This window comes from Haemorhous mexicanus, chromosome 22 (genome assembly GCF_027477595.1).
Source record: "Haemorhous mexicanus isolate bHaeMex1 chromosome 22, bHaeMex1.pri, whole genome shotgun sequence".
In the NCBI taxonomy this organism is placed as follows: domain Eukaryota; kingdom Metazoa; phylum Chordata; class Aves; order Passeriformes; family Fringillidae; genus Haemorhous; species Haemorhous mexicanus.
Window position 1 is genome coordinate 6,624,010 of NC_082362.1, and position 22,217 is coordinate 6,646,226.

General features: G+C 47.2%; 1 protein-coding gene across 6 annotated transcripts in view; it reads right to left on the bottom strand.

Annotated features, from left to right (window-relative positions):
* Positions 1–22,217, bottom strand: part of MYO1C (myosin IC) — a 50,170-nt gene that overhangs the window by 5,409 nt on the left and 22,544 nt on the right. For 4 of the 6 annotated variants that reach the window (XM_059866130.1, XM_059866125.1, XM_059866128.1 and 1 more), the window contains 23 exons: positions 12,807–12,962; positions 12,111–12,226; positions 9,141–9,339; positions 7,958–8,038; positions 7,117–7,296; positions 6,825–6,923; positions 6,489–6,602; positions 5,942–6,013; positions 5,597–5,716; positions 5,303–5,385; positions 4,572–4,677; positions 4,185–4,265; positions 3,750–3,841; positions 3,105–3,199; positions 2,924–2,970; positions 2,608–2,688; positions 2,344–2,449; positions 1,741–1,858; positions 1,424–1,537; positions 1,185–1,261; positions 1,008–1,076; positions 697–781; positions 341–500 (listed from right to left, as the gene is read on the bottom strand). In XM_059866130.1, the coding sequence (XP_059722113.1) occupies positions 341–500; positions 697–781; positions 1,008–1,076; positions 1,185–1,261; positions 1,424–1,537; positions 1,741–1,858; positions 2,344–2,449; positions 2,608–2,688; positions 2,924–2,970; positions 3,105–3,199; positions 3,750–3,841; positions 4,185–4,265; positions 4,572–4,677; positions 5,303–5,385; positions 5,597–5,716; positions 5,942–6,013; positions 6,489–6,602; positions 6,825–6,923; positions 7,117–7,296; positions 7,958–8,038; positions 9,141–9,339; positions 12,111–12,226; positions 12,807–12,932 (2,421 nt within the window). In that variant the 5' untranslated portion in view covers positions 12,933–12,962. Of the gene's footprint in view, positions 1–340; positions 501–696; positions 782–1,007; positions 1,077–1,184; positions 1,262–1,423; positions 1,538–1,740; positions 1,859–2,343; positions 2,450–2,607; positions 2,689–2,923; positions 2,971–3,104; positions 3,200–3,749; positions 3,842–4,184; positions 4,266–4,571; positions 4,678–5,302; positions 5,386–5,592; positions 5,717–5,941; positions 6,014–6,488; positions 6,603–6,824; positions 6,924–7,116; positions 7,297–7,957; positions 8,039–9,140; positions 9,340–12,110; positions 12,227–12,806; positions 12,963–20,937; positions 21,091–22,217 lie in introns of those variants that run through there. The other 2 variants (XM_059866127.1, XM_059866126.1) reach the window with 2 other exon arrangements.

The following is a 22,217-nucleotide window of genomic DNA, read 5'->3' on the forward strand; positions in this document are numbered from 1 at the left end:
GACTTCTCCAGCTGCCTTAGAATGGGGAATAAACACCAGGATCCGTCCTCTCTGCACTGCTGTGCCCTTCCTTCCTTCCAGCTGTACCTTCAACCCAAACAATTCTTTGGATAAGGTAACTGAGATTTCTGCAATATTTTGTTTTGAGCACATAAACCAATTCAAGCAGATGCAGGATAATAACAGTAACAGAGGGAACTGAATTTGTTTAGAGAAAAATTGAAGTTCAGAAATGGATGAGAAGCCCAGGAGGAAATGGTGTTGCAACAGCACCACACTCCAAGAAGCTGCAATCCTCTAGGCCTGGATTCCCCTCCCACATCCCAGAGCTCATTCCCACCTCACAGAGTGATGGGGGAGGAGTTGGCCACGATTTATCCAAGACATTTTTTGGTAAGTTCCTCTTGAGGTTCATGAGGAAGGAGAATCGGATGTAATCCAGGAAATACTCGTTCTCCGGGCACCGCGGGTGGTTCCGGTAGATGAAGCCTTTAATGAACCTGGAGGAGTGGAAAATATTGTTAGGAAATTTAAAAAGTCATCCAAGTTAGTGCTATGTAAAGGTTCTATTTCCTGGGCTTTATTTAATAGTTGTAATTTATTTTTAAAAAACTGTGTAGTGACAAGAAAGTTTCTTTTTAGCATCTTATTGTTAAGGAATGTGATGTCTGAGGGCTTGGGCTGCTCTTCACACACCTCCTGATTGTCTCCACTGCCCATTTCCTCTTGGCAGCTTTTCGGCGTCCCAGAGTTCCCCTCCACCAGGACTGGATGGTGATGGCTAAAAATAACACAAAGATTTTGCATTAAGAGAGCTCCTTCACAAAACTGGCACCAAAAATGCTCAGGAAAACCCACTCTGGAAATAACCAGCTTTCAGTGGGGCATGGGGGCAAGAACATGAGTTTTTAATAATGTGGTACATGGGATAAATGTCAGTAAAAGGTTGGGAATTGCTGTGGGAGCTGCTGGGGGAACGTCTCTCCCTCCTTGTGTGTCTCTCATACCTGAGTGTTTCATGGTCAGGAATTTCTTCCGGCGGTAGAAACCTCTCCACGTCGCCTGCATTTTTGTGGCTGGAATTGCAAGAAAAGCAGCAATTTCTAACTGCGACCAAGCACATTTGGGCAGAAAAAGACTCAGCTTTTTAAAATAGAAATCCACTGCAAGTGTGAGTGCCTCACCCAGACTCTGTTTCCTCACTTCCAGAGCATCTTCTGTGGCAAACAAGGTCTTGGGAAAGCGGATAAAAATCTTTGTTCTGGAAATAGAAATGCAGAATTACATTTGGAGCAACTTGCTTTTGGCATCCCCTTTGGGCTCTGTAATCTTTCCCTCCCCCATTATCTAGAGAAGCTCATTTCAAAGGGACAGCAGGGACATGCAGTGATTCATAACCTCAAAGTGAGAACACAGAACTGACCGTCCCATTTTGTATTCTTCTGGTTTGTAGCCAAGGTGCTTCACCAGCACAGCCACCCCATCGTAGGGCCGCCCATCCCACGTGGGCCACGTCTCTGGACACAGGGATTTGTACCTGGGAATTGGCAGGAGAGGAAATCTTAGGGAGAGAATCCAAGGAGGGAGAGGGGTCATGGGAAGGGAGGGAGCCCAAGCTTCCCACCCCTCTGGGTGGTAAAGCTGCCCCTGCACTGTTCAGAACAGCTCCCAGCCTCAAGAGCAGTGGGATGAAGCTCAGGGAGAGGGAGAGGAGAGGACAGAATTCCAAAGCAGCTTCACCTCTGCAGGAACACCTCGTATTTCCTGCGGTAGGCGAAGCCGGCCCTGCGCACGCGGAGGTTCTCCATCAGCCCCAGGTACTTCACCTGGTGTCGGATCAGGACTTCATCAAATCGGTCTAGGCCGGGCATGGAAACGGACAAACACAATCAGTGCCCAGCTGGGCCTTGCTCCACAGAAGGGGAGTGTTCAGCTCTGGTTGTATCTCAAAGGATTATCTTTAAACTCCAATGAATCCTCACAGCACAAGTCCCACACAATTTTGTGTCTTCTGCCTTCCCCCTTCCCACCCCTTTTTAATTATTTTTATTTAGCTCCAAAATGAAGTTTTTCTCTATGCATAAAACATCTCAGAGGAACCAAAACTGAGGGAGAATAAGGTCATTAGAATGAATTTCCACAGGTGAATAATTCTTTACTAAAACCCCCACCTTCCCCTACCCAAGAGCAGTGCTCCCACTGCGATTCCTGGCTGCTGGCACTGCCACCCCCTCCCTACAGAAGCTCAGGCACAGCCCCAAAATGACCCCAAAATCTTCATTTGGCTCCTTTCTGTGCCTCCCTGACCGGGATGCAGTGCTCTGCCTCTGTCCAAGGCCATACCAGCCTGTTTGGCATCGTTGGGTTTCATGCAGCGAATGTAGGAGGGTTCTTTGGACATCAGGATTTCCATGAGTTTGGAGAGGCTGTTTTTGAACTGAGTTGCTGCCTAGGAGGAAAAAAAAAGAAAATTGCACATGAAGGGATGACTTGGAGCTGGCTACAAACCAGCAGAATACAATGTCAGGGGTTTGCATTCAGATCATGTGAGAGTTCATGTTTCAAAAAGAGGGAACAGCCACAGCCCCCTCCAGCTCGAGTTCTCACCGTTTCAGGTCTCTTTTTGTCTGTCAGCTCTGTCCTATCGAAGCACTGGTTTATGATGGGGTTCTCTGAGTTGCACATGGTCTGCAGAGAGAGATGTTTTCAGAGATGAAGTACAGAGGACTACCAGAGAAACCTGAGGACAAAACTATTTAAAATAACAAAATGAGCACTGGGATCTCAATCAGTCTTTTCAGAGTGCAGCCCTGTGGACACACAGCCTCCAGGTGGAGTCTGGAAGAATCCATTCCCTCAGGTGCCACCTCATTTGAAACCCAGCTCCTCGTTCTGTCCTGGAAACTCCTCTCTCCACACTCACCTCCTTCAGGTTCCGGAAGAGAAGGTCGTTGTTTTTATCTAGAAAACCTGCAAGAAAAACAAACCACTCAGGCTGTTCCACTGGGACTTCAAGGCAGGGATTTGAGATTTGAAATTATTCTGGTTGATCAAGTGATGTGGGGATGTATTTAAGGCCCAGATTTTTGGTTTTTCTGCGTTACCTGCAACACTGTAGGTGACATCCCCAGCGTAGTGCGACAGCCGGAACTCCTCCCGCCCCAGCGACTTGCGCGTCTTCTGGTCAGCGAGTTTGTGCCTGGGGAGGGAGCAAAAACCTTCAGGAGAAACAAAATCCTGCAGGATTCACCTCAAAAAGCACCAGGACATTCAGTCCTGGAGCAGGACTGTGCAGCAGTGAGCAAGGAATGCAAACTGGACTTGGGGATTTTCAGGTAAATGAAGTTATCAACCAGCACGTCATAGAAGTGTCAATAAATGCATTTATGTTTAATTAGAAGGGGAATTTCAGTGTTCCTGGCAGATTGGTTCTGTGTGCACATAAGATGTAGACATCCTAAACTGAGCATTCAGAACAAAAGCAGAACATTCAGAATAAACAGACATTTGGAGCTCCAAAACTGAAGTAAACAATCTGCAAGTTGAGAGGTGAGTCAGTAACAAGAATTTTGTTGCCCCTATTGCATTCTGAAGCTCAGTCAGACACTTTGTGTTGACAACCTACTTTATATTATCTTAAATATCAATCAAATCTCTCTGTAAAAGAAAATTATCATCTTTTATGTGGGACCCAGCACAGTGAGGATGTTGTTCACACACTGGAAGCCCTCAGCTGAGGGAACACTCACGTCAGAAAATGAGGGTGGTTCTTCACAGTCTCCTCCAGTTTCTCCAAGAATGTCGTGTCTGTGGCATCCCCAGGTCTCAGACATTCCTCATCCTACAAACACACAAATTCCAGGGATTTCTGGGCTCTGCCTCACTGAAACTCTCCTCCAGATTGGCCTTTCCACAGATAAACAACTTTCAGCTCAATAAATGAAGAATTCTTGAGCTGAGAAGGAAAACATTTCCCTCCTTCCAGACTGCCTGGATTGGGAGCTGCTTCCCCCAGAGCCCCTGGAGGTGATGCAATGACTTTTAATGGTGTCACTATTCTGTGTATTATTGCTCTTCCCACCTACTCAAACACTTCCAACATAAACTGATTTTTTCCCATGTTTTCCCCCTTGTTTTCCACTACACTGCCTGAAATTTTTCATTCAAAAATGTTTTCAACTCACCAAAATAGAAATGATGCCTTTGAATTTCTCTTCCACCAAATCACAAATTATTTTGTTATTGAAATACTGAACTGGTTCCCACTGCAAAGACAAGAAATCACACTTAGGTGAAAACAATTCTAGACTGGAAAAGAAATGTAAATTTCAGAACTTTTCAGAGAACATCTGATTTAAACAATCTTTCTGTCAAAGCTTTTTCACTCATCACATTTGTTTTCCTAACATTGCCTTTATTAAAAGCTTGGGATGGCATTACTCACTTCCAGCTGTCTCACACAGTTACCAGGGTTTCCAAATGAAGGGAAAAAGGAAAGTTCTTTAATTCCTTGGTTTGGAGCTCATGGCAGGATCTCTGCAAGGAGAGGGAAGGGGGATTTGGGCTCTTACCGCGATGCCCTCGGACTCGTACTCCTCCTGCTCTGACTTCAGGGTCAGCTCTATGAAGAGCTGCTGCAACTTTTCATTGCAATAATTAATACAAAACTGCTCAAAGCTGCAAAGAAAAATCAGAAAAATAATCACTGTTTGTACAGAAGGAGGTACAAACAGTGGGAGCAGCAGGGATACAGTGAATCGAGAGAAACAGATTTTTGTGAAGAGTTTATTTACTGACTGCATGCATTTAGTAAATTGATTATTTAGGGAAACTCAAAGAGTTCCAGAAGGAGGGAAAAATGGACATGAAGAATGGAGTATGGAAGAGCACAAAAACCTTGAATAAAGGCCCACTAACACTGCAAATCTGAGAGTCTTGGTTCAGTGCTACCTGCCAGGGAGGTTCCAGACTCTGCCAGTGCCATCCCTGGTTTGTCACCACCATGGGAAGATGGCACAACAGCCACCCCTGGGCTGGAGAGCTGGACAAAGGCACAGCTCAGGGTAAGGCATGAATACACCCAGCAGTTTCTTTAAAATACCAGCACCATTACTAGCTGTAAATGCTAATTATTAGCTGGATGTTGTAAGTGTTAGAAGCCCTGTAATTAGCAGTTTGTCACCTGATGTCCTGACATTTAAATGCCACCTCTTTTACAAAGAAATGGAATAAAACCTTGTTTCACAAGGGAGAAAAAACATCATAAACTGAATAATGTAACTGAGAATTTATCAAAACAAACCTGTTGTGCTGGAAAACCTCAAACCCATAGATGTCCAGCAATCCTAGAACTGTTGTACTTCTCCAGCCTGGAAACTTCTCTTCCTGCAACAGAGCAGAAAACAAATGTAGGTATTTGCTCACAGCTATGATCCATCCCTGGATCTCCATCATCAAATCCCAGCGTTAACGGGGATCAGATTAATTACAAATGAATTTAGAAATGACTGAAAACATGGAACTTGCTTTGAGGCTGAAAGATCTGGAAATTGCTGTCACGTTTGGCTGGATCTCAACAAGCAGAGGGTTCACTTGCCTTGTAAGCCAGGGATTTGTTGACCTTGCTGACCAGCCAGGAGAAGGTGCGGCCGTAGACGGCCTTGGCGAGGGCATCCCTGGCATAGGCTGCCTGCTCCAGGTTCAGGGGACTCACCAGCTGCAGGCAGAGCAGAGCAAACCACTCAGCACCCCCAAACCAAGGGATCCCCTTCTCCTGCCTCATCATCACTAAACAGCCACTCAAAAGCATCCTGCTCGTGGCTGGACCACCAGCAGTGGGATCCCTGCAGTGCCAACCTCCGGCGAGGCGATGAGGGAGCAGCTGGCAGAGCTGATTCACTGCATCCCCTTTGCCTCCCACATCCCCAGGGCCTGTTCTTACCTCCTCCCCCTTTGCTATGATCTTCTTGTGGATCAGTGCATCCCGAAGAACTGAGCCTTCCACTGCCAGCAGCTGCATGCAGGACATTCAATTAATTTATGGAGCTGTACATTCCATTTTCCTAAAATCCCAGCCAGTGAAACAACCCTTTATTTCCCACTCACACTGACCAACTCTGCAGCATCAATCCCCCCCTCCCCTCCTTTCTGGCAGGGATATGAGCTAACCAATGAATTGGCTGGAAGGAAGTGACCAAGCAAAGGCACCGAGGTGGTTCTTGCTTTAAAACTCTTCCCCAGAGTCTATTCCTACCTCACTGCCCCAAGGTGGAAACCTCAAGGCAGGGGTGGGTCAGGTGGTAAATAGAGAAGTTGTCCATTAAATGGGTTTGATGATAATATTTGCATTCTATTTAGGTGAAAATAAAGTTAAATTTATGAGAACTTCTAAATCACAGTCTAAAACTATATGATGATATTAAGCTCAAAGTAAGGAATCCTCTACAATTCACCTTTCCTGTAATATCTCCCTCACTGGTGATACTCACCCTGGCCAGGTATTTAATCTGATTCTCTGTAGTGACCTGAGCATTCCCCTGCTCATCAGCAGCAAACTGGACATTCCCCAGGTGCAGGACACTGGCCACAATGCTCAGCAAATCCTGCCATGGGAGCAACAGGCAGAGATCAGGAGGATGGAATGAACACAGAGCAAGGTTTTTGTGTTAATTCAATTTTTAGGAGAGCATTTTGTATCTTTTTCAGGATTTTTGTGGGGAATACATTCACTCTGATTTGATTCACTGATTTCAATCAGAAATCCAAAATCAAAGCAGAAAAAAAAAATCCTCAAAAGTAGGAAAATCTGTGCTGCTAAACCTCACCTCCACCTCACTGTCATTGAAGCCAATAACAGACAGGGCTCTCCTCATGATCTTCCACTCATTTTTGTCATTTATGGAACTGACCCTTGCACAGTGACCCTAAAAAGACACAGCTTCATATAAATAAGTAAATAATCAACAAAGATACATTATCCATGCTCAATGCATGGTGTTTCTTTTTACAGCAGTCACCTCAGAGCTATTTCTGAAGTGAGGGAAGGAAATTACAAAGTCAATTGGAGATATCCCAACTCTGTAATACAATATTTTAAGAATTATAGTTAATGATCACCTTTACTAAATAGTGATACTGCTGTGGGTTCTTCTCAAGGCCCAGCCTCCTCAGCAGGTCCTCCTCCCCTCCCTCCAGCAGCTGGTAGAAGATGTGGAAGTTCCTCTCGCCGTGGTTCTGGTGCACAACTCGGGATTTCTCCAGGAGGTAGTTCAAGATGTGGCCCCCAACAGGAGCCCCCTAAACCAAACCAGACACGTGGAAAGAGTTCATCAACACAGAGGAAAACGTTTCTGCTTCTTCATTGTCTGTCAAAGACAAGATCTGAAGGAAAAGCCCACAAAAACAACAGAATGATCTGTCATTCTGTGCCACGAGCTCTATTTCAGCACAGTGGTGATTTGAGTGCTAAAATTCCTTCTGGGAATTCACCACAAAGGGAAACACCAAAATGAGTGTGGAGGGATTAAAGGAGACCTGAAGGATGGCAGTGCTGAGCTCCTCAGCCCCTGCACTGTGTCCACCTTGCTGGTGTGGAGCACTTGGGATCAGAGTGGGCACAAACTCTGTGCAAAGCTACTCAGGACAGGAATTATCTTCAGATCTCAGCTGGTTTATGTGGATTTACCTGGGGAGTATCCACTGGCACAGAGCACTAGAAATAAAATACCCCAGAAATAAAAGGGTTTGATCTCAGTGTCTCCTTGTACTGAGAAATAGGGGAGAAATGAAAGGAGAGTGAGTGCCACAAAACCTCTGGACCAAAACTTTGCTACCACAGGCTCTGCTTAGGCTGTCACCAAGGAAATGCAAAGCACTCACTACACACACAGCAACAGAGGAACACAGAGAGCTCCTAAACTGGGACCAGTCCTGACATATAAAGAAGATTCCAAGTTACCCTGTAATCAAACTGCACATCCATGTACTTCCCAAACCGACTGGAGTTGTCATTCCGAAGGGTTTTTGCATTTCCAAAGGCCTGAAATGAAAAATAAATGAGTACCAAGTCAGATTATTTATAAACACTTGGGTGAAGCTGTCAGTTATTTACTTACAGCCCAGGATTTTCCTTCCTGGAAACCCAGAAGGAAACAGATTTCTCCCTGAATTCTAAGGCTGATCTTTACACCCTGTGCAAGCAGTGCAGATGGAACATCCTCTGAAAACACTTCCACCCCCCTGCAAGCTGATTTTAATGCCAGTCCACTGCTGACAACAAATGTCACATCTGACAGCCCTTCCCTCTGTCCCCACAGCCATTGGTCACAGCTCACTGCCAGAGGGGCTGCAGGGAGCTCACCTTTCCTGGGACACAGAGCACAGGGACACAGGGACATGGCACAGGGACATCTCAGGACACAGGGAAATGGCACAGGGACACAGGGACATCTCAGGGCACAGGGATAAGGGAAAGAGGGACATCTCAGGGCACAGGGACACATGGATACAGAGCACGGGGACACAGGGACATCTTAGGGTACAGGAGTACAGGGTAAAGGGACACACGGATACAGGGACACACGGATACAGGGCACAGGGACACATGGATACAGGGCCATCTCAGGGCACAGGGATATCTCAGGCCACAGGGACACATGGATACAGAGCACGGGGACACAGGGACATCTTAGGGTAGAGGAGTACAGGGTAAAGGGACACACGGATACAGGGCCATCTCATGCCACAGGGACACATGGATACAGGGCACAGGGACACAAGGATATCTCAGGGCATAGGGATATCTCAGGGCACTGCACACAGCCAGGGCTGGACACTAGAGGACACCACAGCACCAGAAAACGAGCCCAGCCTGTGTGAGCTGCCCACTGGGATGTGTCCCTTTGCTGTCCTGCAGTGTCCCAGAGCTCTTCCCACACCAAATCCCCTCTGTCCCCAAATCCCATCCATGCCACAGCTGCTCCTGGCAGGCTGGGAAGGGCCAGGAGTGCTTTGGCCAGGAATCAGGGCAGGATTCCCCGGTGATGTGCCCACAGGGCATTCCCAGGACACTCTGTGTCACCGCTGTCCCCAGTGGGACTCAGGAGCGTTCCCAGGGCCAGCATCCCGCCGGTGGGAGGTACCTCCAGGACGGGGTTGGACTGCAGCAGCCGGTCCTTGACGGTCTCGACCTGCTGGCTGGCGGGGCAGGTGACAGCGTAGTACTGCAGGATCTTCTTGGTGGCCTCGGTTTTGCCGGCGCCGCTCTCCCCCGAGATGAGGATGCACTGGTCCCTCCTCTCGGTGCGCAGCGAGCGGTACGAGTTGTCCGCGATGGCGTAGCTGGGAGGGGACAGCCGGGGTCAGCGGGGCTGCCCAGAAATCCCGGCTGAGACAGCCCCCAAAGCAGCCCCAGGCCATGGGCTGGGTGAGATCACAGCTCCTGCACGCTGGTGACAGCACAGGGCAGCACTGACACCTCTGGTCACACCTGAGCCACCGAGCCAGGCTTCTGCAGGGTCATCACACAAACTGTCTGATTCTTTGAGGCTGTTCTTTTGACTTTATTTTTTTCCTTGACAAAAATAGGTAGAAGTCGACTAAATTGTGCAGAACTGGCTTTTCTAAATATAAATGATCTCTCAACATCATGACCTCTCTCTTTCTGTCCCAGTCCAATGGGGCAGAAAAGTTTTACACTCAGGAAACATCTCGTTCTTCACTGGTATTTTTTCTTGCTTATCCTCTAGGTGATGACACATTCAGAAGGTCACAAACAGAATTTTGCTGCCTGAGCTTCTCTTGGGTGGTGGGAAGAGCTGGAAAAGCCACCCCAGATTAAGGAGCATCCTGCAGGTCCCCTCTGCCCCAAGCAGCAGCCACTTCCTCTCCCTGCACTGAGTTTGGCCCTGCCCTTCTTCTTCCTCCTTTGCTGCTTTTTCTTTCATTTCTGTGCTGTCAGCAGACAGGATCTCACACCCAGTCAGTCACAGACACTCCCACAGCACCAGAGAGCAGCAGGGGACGAGTGACAATGGTGACAACTGCTCAGGGGGACAGGAAAGGACAACCTCCCTAACACCATTTTCAGCTCTCACATCTGGTGAGCAAGCAGATATTCTGTCTTCTCTGTCTTCTTCACACACCTGACAACATTTTAAAGCTTGGCTTTGTAAATTTTCATTTTTTCTTTTTTTTTTTCCTTTTTTTGAACTCTCCTGCTGTGCTATTAATTAGAAGTAATCACACCAAAATATCAGCAGTGGCCTTCTCCAGTCTATTAATACTTGGTGCTAAGGCAACACCAATGAGCTCCTTTGGCAACACAACTCACCCCACAAAATACATCATGTCCCTCTGTTCCCATCCAGATTCTGCCTCTGGAGTCTTTTGGAAAACAGTTGAATAAATGCAGATTTAATTTGGATTTGAAGAAGTGCCTCTGGCCCCTGTGCTTCTATGGCCCCAAGAGCTGCAGGCAGGCACAGACAGAATCACAGAAATAAAAATGTTTATGGTCCCATTTGCAGGCCACAAACAGGACAGGATGTGACAGATCTCTGGGAATATGCTGGGTTCCAAGCCCACAGGGATAACTTTCCTCCTCTGAGTGTGATGCACTTCCCAGAAAGCCCAGCTGAACTATCTGACACTGAAATGGAGATCCTGAAGTGTTTTGGCTTTCTAGAGTCAGTTTAGAACAGGAAAAAGAGAAAAAAAGATGAGTTACTGGAAGAAGAGAAATCCAGAGCACCATACTGCAGATGGAGCATTTTGTTGCTCCTCAGATGATTTTTAAATGCATATATAATCAAATAATGCAATAAAATAATCAAATAATGCAATGGAACAGCAAAAACAGTCTGCAAAATATTCTGTTCTCCCAGTGGGAGCAGCAGTACCCAGGATCACAATTCCCCAGGGTCACTCACGAGCTGCACATTTTGCAGCTTCTGGAGGGACTTGTTAAAAGGAAGGAAAGCCTGAGGAATAATCAGCCACAGTGTGATTTAAGTGGAATTAAAGCACATCTGCTCAGGGCTTTGTGCTATCACGAGCATTGCCATCATCCTGTACCTACTGCACAGTTAAAAACAGAGCCACAGCCCCAAGGATTTTCCAGAGAATCCCAAAATTCCCATCTAAGGGCAGAGAAGCCCTTCCCTGACCACAGGCAAAGGGAACTGGGCAGGTTTGAGTGCAGGGTTTTTCAGGTTTAATTCTCCCCCATCTGGGCTCACAAAGTAAAAATCATATTTTTGTCCTAACAAAATCCAACTTGAAGTGCTGAGACTTTCCCAAGCAATGGTGTTTCTCCCCCTCTCTGTGCTTGCAGCACATTCTGGTTTGTTTACTCTCCTGGGCTATGTGCCAGCAATAAGAAACAACCCAAATAGTTTGCTCAAAAATAATATCATTTACTCTTCCAAGATCTCTTTTAAAAAAACCCAACAAAACACAACATAAAAAATCCTCCAAGAAGTGCTCAGAATTTGGCCTTTAGTCCTGAAGAAAAACTATTTTGAAGCCATGTGGCCTCAGCTCTCAGTCATCTTTTTCTTTCTGTCTGACAAAAAAATTCAAACCCTTTCAAAAATAACTTTAAACCTCAAACTTTTTTTTTTTTTTAATGGGAAATTGGGAATGCTCACCAAGCCAGACCATGTAAATAAATACATTCCTTGTTCCAACAGGCTGATGGTATCTTAGCAACAAGGGAAATACCAGATAAATATTGGTCAGGCAGTACCAGCAGAGGTAGGAAAGAAACCCCCACACAGCAGAAACTCTTTCCCCTACTCAGCCCCGGACACAGAGACCCCAAATAACCCTGGAACAATGAACTCCTGTCCTGCCAGGGCTGGGTAAGCAACTCTGTTCCTGCAGCCAGGAAGGAACCAACTCCCTTTCCAAATACTGCTCTTGCAAAGGCAACTCATCCTCTTTGGAGAGAGGAGCAGGAATAGAAAGAGCCTCACACCACACCCTCAGAGGATCCTCTCTGTCCCTTGGACTTCCAGGGCTGCAGCTGGGACAGGGCAAAGTCCTGTTTGCCTCTTTTGGCGTGTCCCAGCTGGGTGGGAGTGACCAAACCTGCACTGGCAGCCACTCACAGGTGAGGAGAGACTTCATAGAAGCTGACGCCGCGGTAGCGCTCCATGTTCTGCTTGGTGTAGATTTCCAGTTCCTTGTAGGGATTCACAGACACCAGCACAGAGCCAATGTAGGTCTGGGAAACAGAACAGAAAGCAGGGAGCTTACAGGAGGTCTGGAGGCAGAGCTCAGGTGTCTCTGGAGGATGGACACCCATCCTGGTGGGCTGGGGATGCTGCTGAGGGCTTCCGAACAGGCCAAGGGTGCTGAGGAAGAGAACTCTCAGCTCTGGGAAAGTGACACTGCTGGAGCTGTGCCAGCCATGTTATCCTTGTTGGAAAAAAAGCACCTCAAATGGTTTTAGGGTTTCCAACAAGCCACAATACTGGGGTATTTCTGATATACATTTAGGATTGAGTTCAAGTCTGGGTTGGTGGAAGTGAGTGAATTCAGGAGATGGAAAAATGTGGTGGAAGTTGGATTTTCAGTGCTGTCAATGCCACCAACATCTCAACAGGGCACTACAGTGAGTCCCTACACCCCTGAAATGGGTTGTCCTGGCACAAGACTGGTCCTGGCACAAGCCCCCATGGCCTGTGTGAGCTGCCACCAGCACCCCCAAACCCCGCTGCAGAGCAGAGCCAGGCCTGTCCTGTGCAGCAAACACACTCCAGGTCACTGAGGGCCACCCTGGGGACTGTCCCTGTGCTACTCACATAGATCAGGTTCTCCTTGAAGCGTTTCCTCAGGTTCTCAATGAAGGCAGCCTCGCTGGTGAAGTTCTCCAGCAGGACAAAGTCCTGCACCCCCACGCGGTCCCGCGCCGTCAGAGCGCTCTCCATGCTCAGCCGGATGCCGTTGGCTCCCAACCCCTGCAGCCAAGAGCACAGGGAAGGTGGGATGGCTGTGGGCTTGCAGGCACATCCCTGAGTCTACAAGAACCACAGTTACCCTTGGATAACCATATTCAAATGAAATATTAAAGTGGGATATTAAACTAATCCCACTGTTGCTGCTGAACACAGGGTTTATAGCACTTCATCAGTTGTCTGCTCTAATTGCTTTGAGGGAAGACAAGCCAGCATTAGGGAAAAATTACTGCTGGATTTCCAATAACTTCAAATCAACCAAAGAAACAAACATTTGATAAAGAGAATAAAACTTGGATTTCCTTTCCCAGGAATCCTTTAGCAGGAGGGAGACTGAAATGTGTTCTCTCCTGTCTCTGATTTCACAACGGGAAGCTGTTTCGAGGTAAGGAATCTTTTATGACTAATGATGATTCATCTCAGAAGCAAACAGCTTCACACTGCTGACCAACTTAAAAGCTTTAGCAAGGCACCCAGTGGGAAAATTCTGAGAAAATTGAGAAGAAATGAGAAATGGGCATTTCTGCACCCACGCTGCTGAATTCAGACCATGACACTGCCGTGCATCGAGAGACTCCTGCCCCTGACCCTCCTTTAAAGGCTCCATTTCCAACCTGATGTGGGTGAGACACAGCCATCTGTGGAAAGCACTCATCTGCTGACTCCTGACTTCACTGTAAAGCAGGGAGGGGAAATCTGCACCCAGGGGTGACTCAGTGGCTGCCTGTGGGGAAATCTCTACTCAAGGGACAGAGATGGAGAAGATGAGAGGCACCACAGAAACCAGAGACAGGAGAAACCTCGTGTGACACCCTATGCCTCTCACCTGCATGCATCCCCTTATCTTCTTCAACCCTTCTTACTTTGCACACTGCTCACAGCAGCACCCTTCTCCTAAATCACTTCCCTAAAGCACCAAGTGATATTTTGGGATGTTGCACAAACACCAGAGGGGTCTGCTCCTAAAGCAGGCTCATGCACCAACAGCAACCCCAGACACACATCACCAACTGGGAGTGCCAGACCCTGCACAATGATGGAGATGACTTTTACTGACTCACAGAGCTCCTTTCTGCACCTTCCCAAGATGTTAAAGTGGTCAAACCACAAGCACTGCTGATGTGCAGGGGGAAAAATAAACCCAGCCTTGGTCAGGAAGAAAATTTACCTGAAGTTTTGTTAAACAGTAATAAAAGCAAGAGTCACTGCAGTATCAATTTGGGTCAAACCAGGTACAAAGCCCCTCAGTCTGCAGTTGTTTTGACTCACCAAATTCTTGGTAAATGGTTTTTTTATTTGGTAAATGATTAGTAAGTGCAGTTTTGCCTATTTCTGCCAGTTCTAATTGGCTTCCTCCCTGTAAGCCTGGGCCGATGTGATTGCCTGAACCCAGCAGTTTTCAGATAGGAAAATCAATTCCTTCTGGAAATCTCAAATCCAGACCCACTCTAATGGCTCAAAGAAACATCATTTGATTTCCTGTTTTATTTTTTCCAATTAGTCTCATGGTCTGGAAGGCCTGAGTTCTAAGCTTGGAAAGACACAGCCTGGGAGGAATTCTGCAGATACTCTCATGAAGTAATCGTCCTAAAATGGCCAAAATTTTCCAAGCCAAGTCCTTCACAGCTTCAGCAAAATGTTCTGTTGTCTTCTACCCTCTTTGCCAAGGTGAGGAGAAAAGGGATAACCCTTGGAGAAGGAAGGTGATGAGATAAGGAAAGGAAAATAGAGATAAATCACATGCAAATAAACTCTGCCTAGAAATGGGAATCCTGCAGTGCAATCCCAGAGCAGGTTTTGGCCAAGGTGATGAGAACAAAGGCAAAACCAAAGGAAAATAAGTCCTTTTCAAGTGGGGAAATGTACAGCTACAGTCCTAAAACACAGCTGCCTCAACAAGGACTGAGGAGAAACTTCCACCCTGGCAGAGTTAATCCCGGTTTATAGAATCCTGAAGCCTTGCAGAAAACACTTCAGCAGCTCTTTCATCAGCCCCTCCCTGAGGCCAGGACAAAGTGATCCCAGCTGTGCACATCCAGCAGAGGGAAGAGCCAATCCATCCCCCTCACAACACAGAAACCTCCTCTGGGACAGGCATTTAAGGCCAAGAACTTTCGGTTTCCTCCAATTTTTGTCTCCTCATTCAACTCCAGCCCCTCGCCGTGAGAACAAAATAACCACCTCCAATCTGCAGTCAGCTCGAAACAAAACAAAAGCCAAACAAACGACTGCAAGTGGATTTTTGGTGATAATTAAATGTGCCCAGGGGATGTGATGCAGTCAGAGCCTTCTGAATATAAACTTCACTCAGTCTTGTCCCCTCCCAAGCCCAAGCTGAGTGCAAATCTGAGCCAGAGCTGAGCAATAGGCACTGCTCCATGCCAGCATTTTGCTTTATTGCATATGTCCAAGTCTACCACCAGCTTCAAATGCCAGTGTTAACTGTTTCACTGCCACTGACACCAACAGATGGGCCATAAAAGGAGGTGCAAATGAACCCTTTTTGCAAAATGGAAACAGAGCAGTCATGCAGAAGGAAGGAAGTGGGGAGGGAAGACACTACTTAAGAAAAAAATAACCACAGTGATGATCATATGTTCCTCCTGAATGATGAATTTAAGGCACTGAATAAATTAAAATAACCAAAATGTTGGTGATTTTCTGTTAGCAGGCAGACAGCAGATCTGATGGCTGTAAATTAATGCCAGAAAACCCAGTCTGGGGGGTTAAATGTGGTGCAGTGGAGCTAATTAACCATTAAAGCACTTTGTCTATGGACAACACTGATTGCCTTGCTGTCTTTGCAGGGGATGAATTTCTTTGTGCCAAACCACCTCTGACTGAAATACATTTACAACATCCTCTGCTCCAGGCAAGAGATCAGCTTGGACCACTCTGACAGCCCTGTGGCAGGGAGTATATTCCAGATAACTGGGAGAACACAGGCTGTGAGGGTCTGACCAGACCCTTCCTTGGGGAAATCAGTTTTTCTGGAAGCTGTCAGGAGAGCTCAGTGCTGGAGGAGCTGCTGTGACACTGAGGGAGGACCTCAGTGCAGCTGCACCCTTTGGTTTGCACTGGCCCAGGACTTGTGCCATAAACCAGGCTGGAAATCTGACAGGGATTAAAACTAACTCAGATTCTTTTGTTGTTTTAATCCAGGTCATTTTCCCACCCTGGTCCCACGTGTAATGAGGATGGCCAGGGATAGGGTAATGGGGAGCCACAGCAGGGTCAGGGAGGAGCCAGGATTCAGCAGCAGGGCCAGTTCCTGCTGCCTTGAAATGCTTGGGAAACCTCCACCTAAAAGGCAGGTGGGGTTTAGCCTAAAGCTCAGCATCAAATCCCTCCTCAGGCTCTGCTGCCTCCCTGGGACAGGGTAACACCTTCAAACCAAACCAGGGCAACTCAATCAGCAAAGCAAAGAGCAGGAAAAAAGCATCTGGTGGTTTTCTCTGCAGGTTTTGAGCTAAATCACCTCCCTGCAGTACTGGGAGAGTGTCAGAGGCAGGGAAAGGAGGAAAGAGAGCACACTGAACCAGTTATTTAGGGCACGTCCACCTTAGAGGTCCCCTATGGGATCAAAAGGAGAGCCTGGCTGAGGATCCCGACCTTTGTAGGATGGAGACACCTGATGCCACACCCAGCACAGGCTGCAACCAGGGAATGGCAAAAATCTGAGCAATCTCCATGTGATCCTGGTGCCTGTGGGCTCAGGAGTGCCTGAGCCTCCTCTCAATCTCCCCTCTGCTGTCCTGAGGGTCACTGCCCTCCAGGGTGCCCAGTCTGATTTCTGCCACCACACTTCCCAAGGCACTCCACGGGGCCGTTCCCAGGATCTGTTCCCACATTGTTTTAACCCACTCTTTGCTTTTAATGTCTTCTCTAGAGCCTGGAGCACAACAGTGGCTCAGGGCCAGGAAGGGAAAAGTCCCTCTGGAATGGTGGGGACCAGGCCTGTGCAATCACCACCACAGCAAAGCTTCCAGGGCTCTTTCTGCCCTGGGAGTGAATTTTGGGAAAGACTTTCTGCTGGTGTAAATTGGTTGCTGAATGCAGCCTGCAGAGCCAGGTTTACATTGGCTGGGGTTCCAGCTTTTCTTTGTGTTCATACAAGAGTCAACAAGACCAGCAAATACCTCCAAGCTCCTGGGAGTACAAAACCACTCAAGACTGTACCAAGGAGTTTCCTAAACTGAACTGGGAAATCGCTGACATGGGGTTGTGAAGGTGTAAACACATATTTTTCCTTTAAACTCTGCTTAATGCCAAAGCATGATAAAGTTTTTCCTCTGCTTAGGACATGGAGAACTAATACACCTCAGAAATGAAAAACAGGACCTTTTGCTCTGTGCAGCAAAATCCAAAGGATTAGAGTCAGCCAGGCTGAGCACTTTGGGGGAATTTTCTGCTGGAAAATGGGAGGGCAGCTCTGCCATGAGCACAGGGGTCTGGGGCTGATGTGAGCAGAGAAAGAAACTCCCTGGCTTTGTCCAGCAGCTGCCCCATGGCCATGGAACACCCAGCATGGAGCAAAGACTCATTCCCAGGCTTGACTTTCCCAGAGGGGTACTGGAATGGTTTAAAACTCAATTCCAGACACACTGAGGGAACAGGCAGCACCAGCAACTTTCCATGAGAAAGCACCTGGAATTCTCAAAATGAATGGTCTTGTATGGAGCAGGGAAACTCCATATCTGCTTCAGAAAGGAAAGTCACAACATAAACAGAATTTGTTTTTCAACACCTAAAAGTGTATCTTGCAATATTTTCTCCTGGCAATGTATTTCTACAGATTGGGTTGTATCCACTCAGGAGGCTCACTGGAAGAACCCCAGGAAGTGGCTCCATCTGGGAAGAGGCAGGCACCTTTATCTTGGTATCAAGTGCAAGATGATTGATCTGCAGGCTCCAGAAATAGCCACAAAGCCGGGAACGGAAGAACAGGCCAGAACCAAATGTGAGTGGGAAGGGAAATTCAGATTAGATTCTGGAAGACAATGCAAGCCTGAACCAAGAAGGAACTCCTCGTGGGGAGGTGGCAGCTAAAAAACATTTCTCTCATGGATAGTTGGACATTCTTCACTGTCATGCCAAAGCTGCAGGAAAGGAAAAAATTCCTTTGATTTCAACTTCATTCTACAGCCTGGGAAAGGGCTTGGATACAATGTGGGCCAGACAGCAGAGCAGACAAAAATCAACTGTTGTATCCACAGCCTCAATTCCCAAGGTACAGAATGGGAAAGCTCCTCTTTCCCTCTGCATGGAGAAAGAAATAACGAGGATGGCAGAGGTGGACCAGAATCAGGGATTCTGCCAGCAAACCCCTGACAGACTGAAGTGCACTCAGGATCCTCCTCCCTCCTGCCACACTGCAGATCAGCTGCTCATTTTGGACACAACTCCCTCTGTTAGTCAAGAGCTGGGTTGGAAAGAAGGTTCCCTGAGAGGCAGCTCTGTGTCTCCCATAAAAATCCCCTGCAAGCAACCACGTGGATTTGTCTGCCCTTCCTGAAGCCACCTGAGCTGAGCTAATAATTGATAAGACACGTATTTGCTTTTAATTATGTAAGGCCAATGAAGTGATTTCCCAAAAGACAGCCTGGGAAAAGCAGAGCTGTCAGGTGGATTGGGACCAAAACCAGGTAACAGCTCTGGTGACCCAGACCAGCAGAATTAGAGGGAACAATTTGAACTTGCAGCTGCCACTCAAGGACCATTTCTCAGAATTACTTCTTATTCTTGCTTCTTTTAGACCAATACATCACCAGCAATGGAATGTCTGGAGTCAGAGAACTCAGAACTTGGTTGTCCCTCTGATATTTCCCATCCTAACCAGATGGAAGGATGGAACTCCAGAACACACAATTAAAAAATTATATTAAAGAAAAAGAAATGCTACATCCTTGACTATTGCAAAGTGATTACTTTGAAGTTTTCCACATTTTGAGTAGGGACAAATTGAAATAATAAGTAGGTAATATTATTTGTCCAATATTTATAACATAATTATACCTTCCAGATTTTACTTTGTGGGGGGATGAGTAAGGAAATAAGCAATTAGGATTGAAAAGGAAAAGGCAGTTGTAAGAACTGATTTGAAGGACAGGAAAAAATGTTTACCATTAAGAGGGGTAATGATATTTCAATCAACAGGCTAAATATAAAAGAGCACTAAGAAAAATGAACTAGGCAAACCAGAAAGATCACCAGGGCTGGAAAAGTAAATACACAGAATTTCTATATTTAGGGAGATGACATTTTTGCTCCAGAACAGATGGCACAAGCTGCTGCTGGTTCAAAGATGTTGCTGGTGGCAGTTTGCTCAGGAGACCTGAGCCCACAGGCCTGGGCATCCCACAGCAGCTTCGGAGGACAAACAGATTTCAAACTGGCATTTTTAAAAGGTGAAGCATCAGCTTGCTGCCCCTTCAAGTGAGTTTTGATGCTGATTTCCAGAGCAACTGAGCAGGTGAAGGGTGGCAGAAGCTCAAACATGAGGAGTCAGGGCCAGCCTGTGCCCCCTGCAGCTTTGGGGCACCCCTGTGCCCCATTCCCTGCTGCACTGCCCTGGCAATGCCAGCCCTGCTGGTGTCCCACTGCCAACCCCCCTGGCAGCCCTTCCCCTGCATTCCACACCCCCACAGAACCTCTGACACCACGAGGTCTCTCAGAGACTCAAACTTTCCAAAGAGAACTCCAGAGCATTCCGGGGCCATGCTTAGGGCACCTCCACACCCACAGCTCCCTCAGAGAACATCCCAGACACCACCCCAGACACCACCTCTGCCTGTCACACTGCCACTGCCACCTCTGCCAGCCTTCCTCCAGGCCCACAGCTGGGCAGGGGGGCTGGCCCCAGCACACCAGATGCCAGCAGAAATATCCTGTGGAGCCCTGACACCTCCACTTCCACAGAGAAGGACTCAGGAGGTTCTCTAAAAGCTCTGCCCTTCCCTTCATGACTTTCTCAGTGGTCAGCACCAGAATATTTGGGAAATCAGGCAAGGATCTCTGGGTTGAGCAGGTATGGGAATCACCAGCCCCATGGTAACTCTTCTTTAACAGAGAATTGCTCCAATCTACAGAAGTGACGTTTTCAACCCTTCTCTTCCTAAATTTGGTCACTTTACCAATTAAAGCCTCGAGCATTCTCATCCAGGCAAAAGCTCACACACTTTTTTATAACACTCCCTCATTCTTGACCTCAGCATCTTCCAGAATCAGTGAATTCCATTGCCCAGTTATTCATTATACAAAAATAATCTTTGCATTTCTTTGGCAACTTTTAGCTTAACTCACTGTCTCTCTCTTCCCATGCTACACAACCCAGAAAAAGGATCTCTGTGCTCTCTGTAGCACTGTTGTTTATTTCTCCTCCTCTTGTCCTATCTCTTTTTCCAGGTAACAATCCCAGTCCTCTCAATCTTTTGCCACAAACTCCTTTTCCCAAGCCTGGGGCTGTCCCACGAAGGACACAGGGCCAGGTGTTCAGGCTGCTGCTAAAGCATGGACAAAGTTTTCCTAGACTAAAACAGCCTGGAGGAACTGAGGGGCAATAAATCCTTAAGCAGGTACTTCCTGCCACTCTCTAGGATGACAGGAATGGGACAGAAGCCCTGGGAAGGACAGGAGCAAAGCCCAGCTCCAGGACAGTCCTTCACATCCTTGTGCCCAAGTGAAAGCTCCACCCTTTCTTCCCTCCTAAAGCAGAGCACAGCTTTCCCCTCTCTTCCCACTTTCTCAACTCCCATCTTGGCTTCCTCCTCCAAACAGGTATTCCCTGAGTTTTCAGCCAATTTCACCCAATTTTCCAATGAAGGGATCCTTCTCAAAGCATTTCACTTTCCTGCTGAAACCCTGAAAATGTGTCTCTTCTACTCCTCTGAGACCAGACACGCATCTGAGAGCTGCAAAGCCCCCAGAGGAGTAAAATAAACCTCAAAAAAACCTTAAATAAACCTTAAATAAACCTTACCCCTCCTCGGAACTTCATCTCTGCCTCCTGCCAGCTCCCGCTGCCCTCGCAGAGCCTTCGCTTACGCTGCTGCACAAAGCAGCACTCTCAGGACAAGTTCTCTCCTCTGTCAGTTGCCTTATTTTTTTAATTTTTTTTTTTTTCATGGCATTTTCAGTGCAGTCAGAACTCCCTCCCTCCCACCAGCTCCTACTGGAGCATCTGGAGAGGGCGTTTTCCAAGGAGAACTCCCCTCCCAGCAGGAGCAGCCCAGCAGAGGCAGTCCCAGGGAAATCAGCTGCGTTCTGCCTGCGGAGTTCCCGCTGCCCAGTGACAGGAAAAACAGAGAGAAAAGTAATCCCAGGCACTGGAAAACCTGGGGCCGAGCCCAGCACACAAACCACAGCCATCAGACAGGAAGAGATGAGCTTTGGGACAGTGGGTTATTGTCCTGGAATAGCAGCGTTGTCAGGGCTGCCCAGACCTGCTGCCAGCTCACCCCAAACTCAGCAAACCCACAATCCCAGCCCTGGCATTGGCATTACACTGGGAATCACCCCCTCAGAGAATCACAGACCATAAAGAGTGCAGGGCTGGATGCAGTTTGCCTTCACAAGGATTGAGAGTCACAGAATGGTTTGGATTGGAAGAGACCTTGAATTTCACTTATTTCCAATTCCACCAAACCCCATCCAACCTGGCTCAGCAGGATTTTATTCCAGATTTCTTTGGAGCCATCCAGCACAAAACCAGCCATTTTACCTGGAAGTTGTGAGGTCCTTATTACAAAATAACCTGCACTACCAAGGAAGAGCCTTCTAGAGGACACAGTGAAGGCCCTGCTGCTCTCAGTCCCCAGCCCTTGCAAGCAGAAGTTGCACATTTTGCTTTCTCTGAGTTCATCAGTTTTCTCACACAGAATTATTTATGATCACAGCTACACCAAGAGTGTGAAAACCCCACCTCATTTCCCACCCACCTCCTGAGATAAGAACATTCTAACAAAAATACTGCATAGCCTTCACTAGCATTAAGGGAAAGTGAAAGAACAAGAGACAGCGGACACAAGCTGGAAGAAGGGAAATTCCAATGAGTTCTTGAGAAATTTTTTTCCCAGTGAGTGTTGTCAAATACTGGAACAGGGGTCCCAAAAAGTTGTGAAACTCTGTCCCTGGAGATATATAAAACTCAACCAGACAATGTCTGAGTGACTCGATCTAAATTGGTCCTGCCCAGAAGTGAGGTTGGACCAGAGATCTCCACAAGTTCTTTCCAATCTAAAATCACTCCATGATTTTATT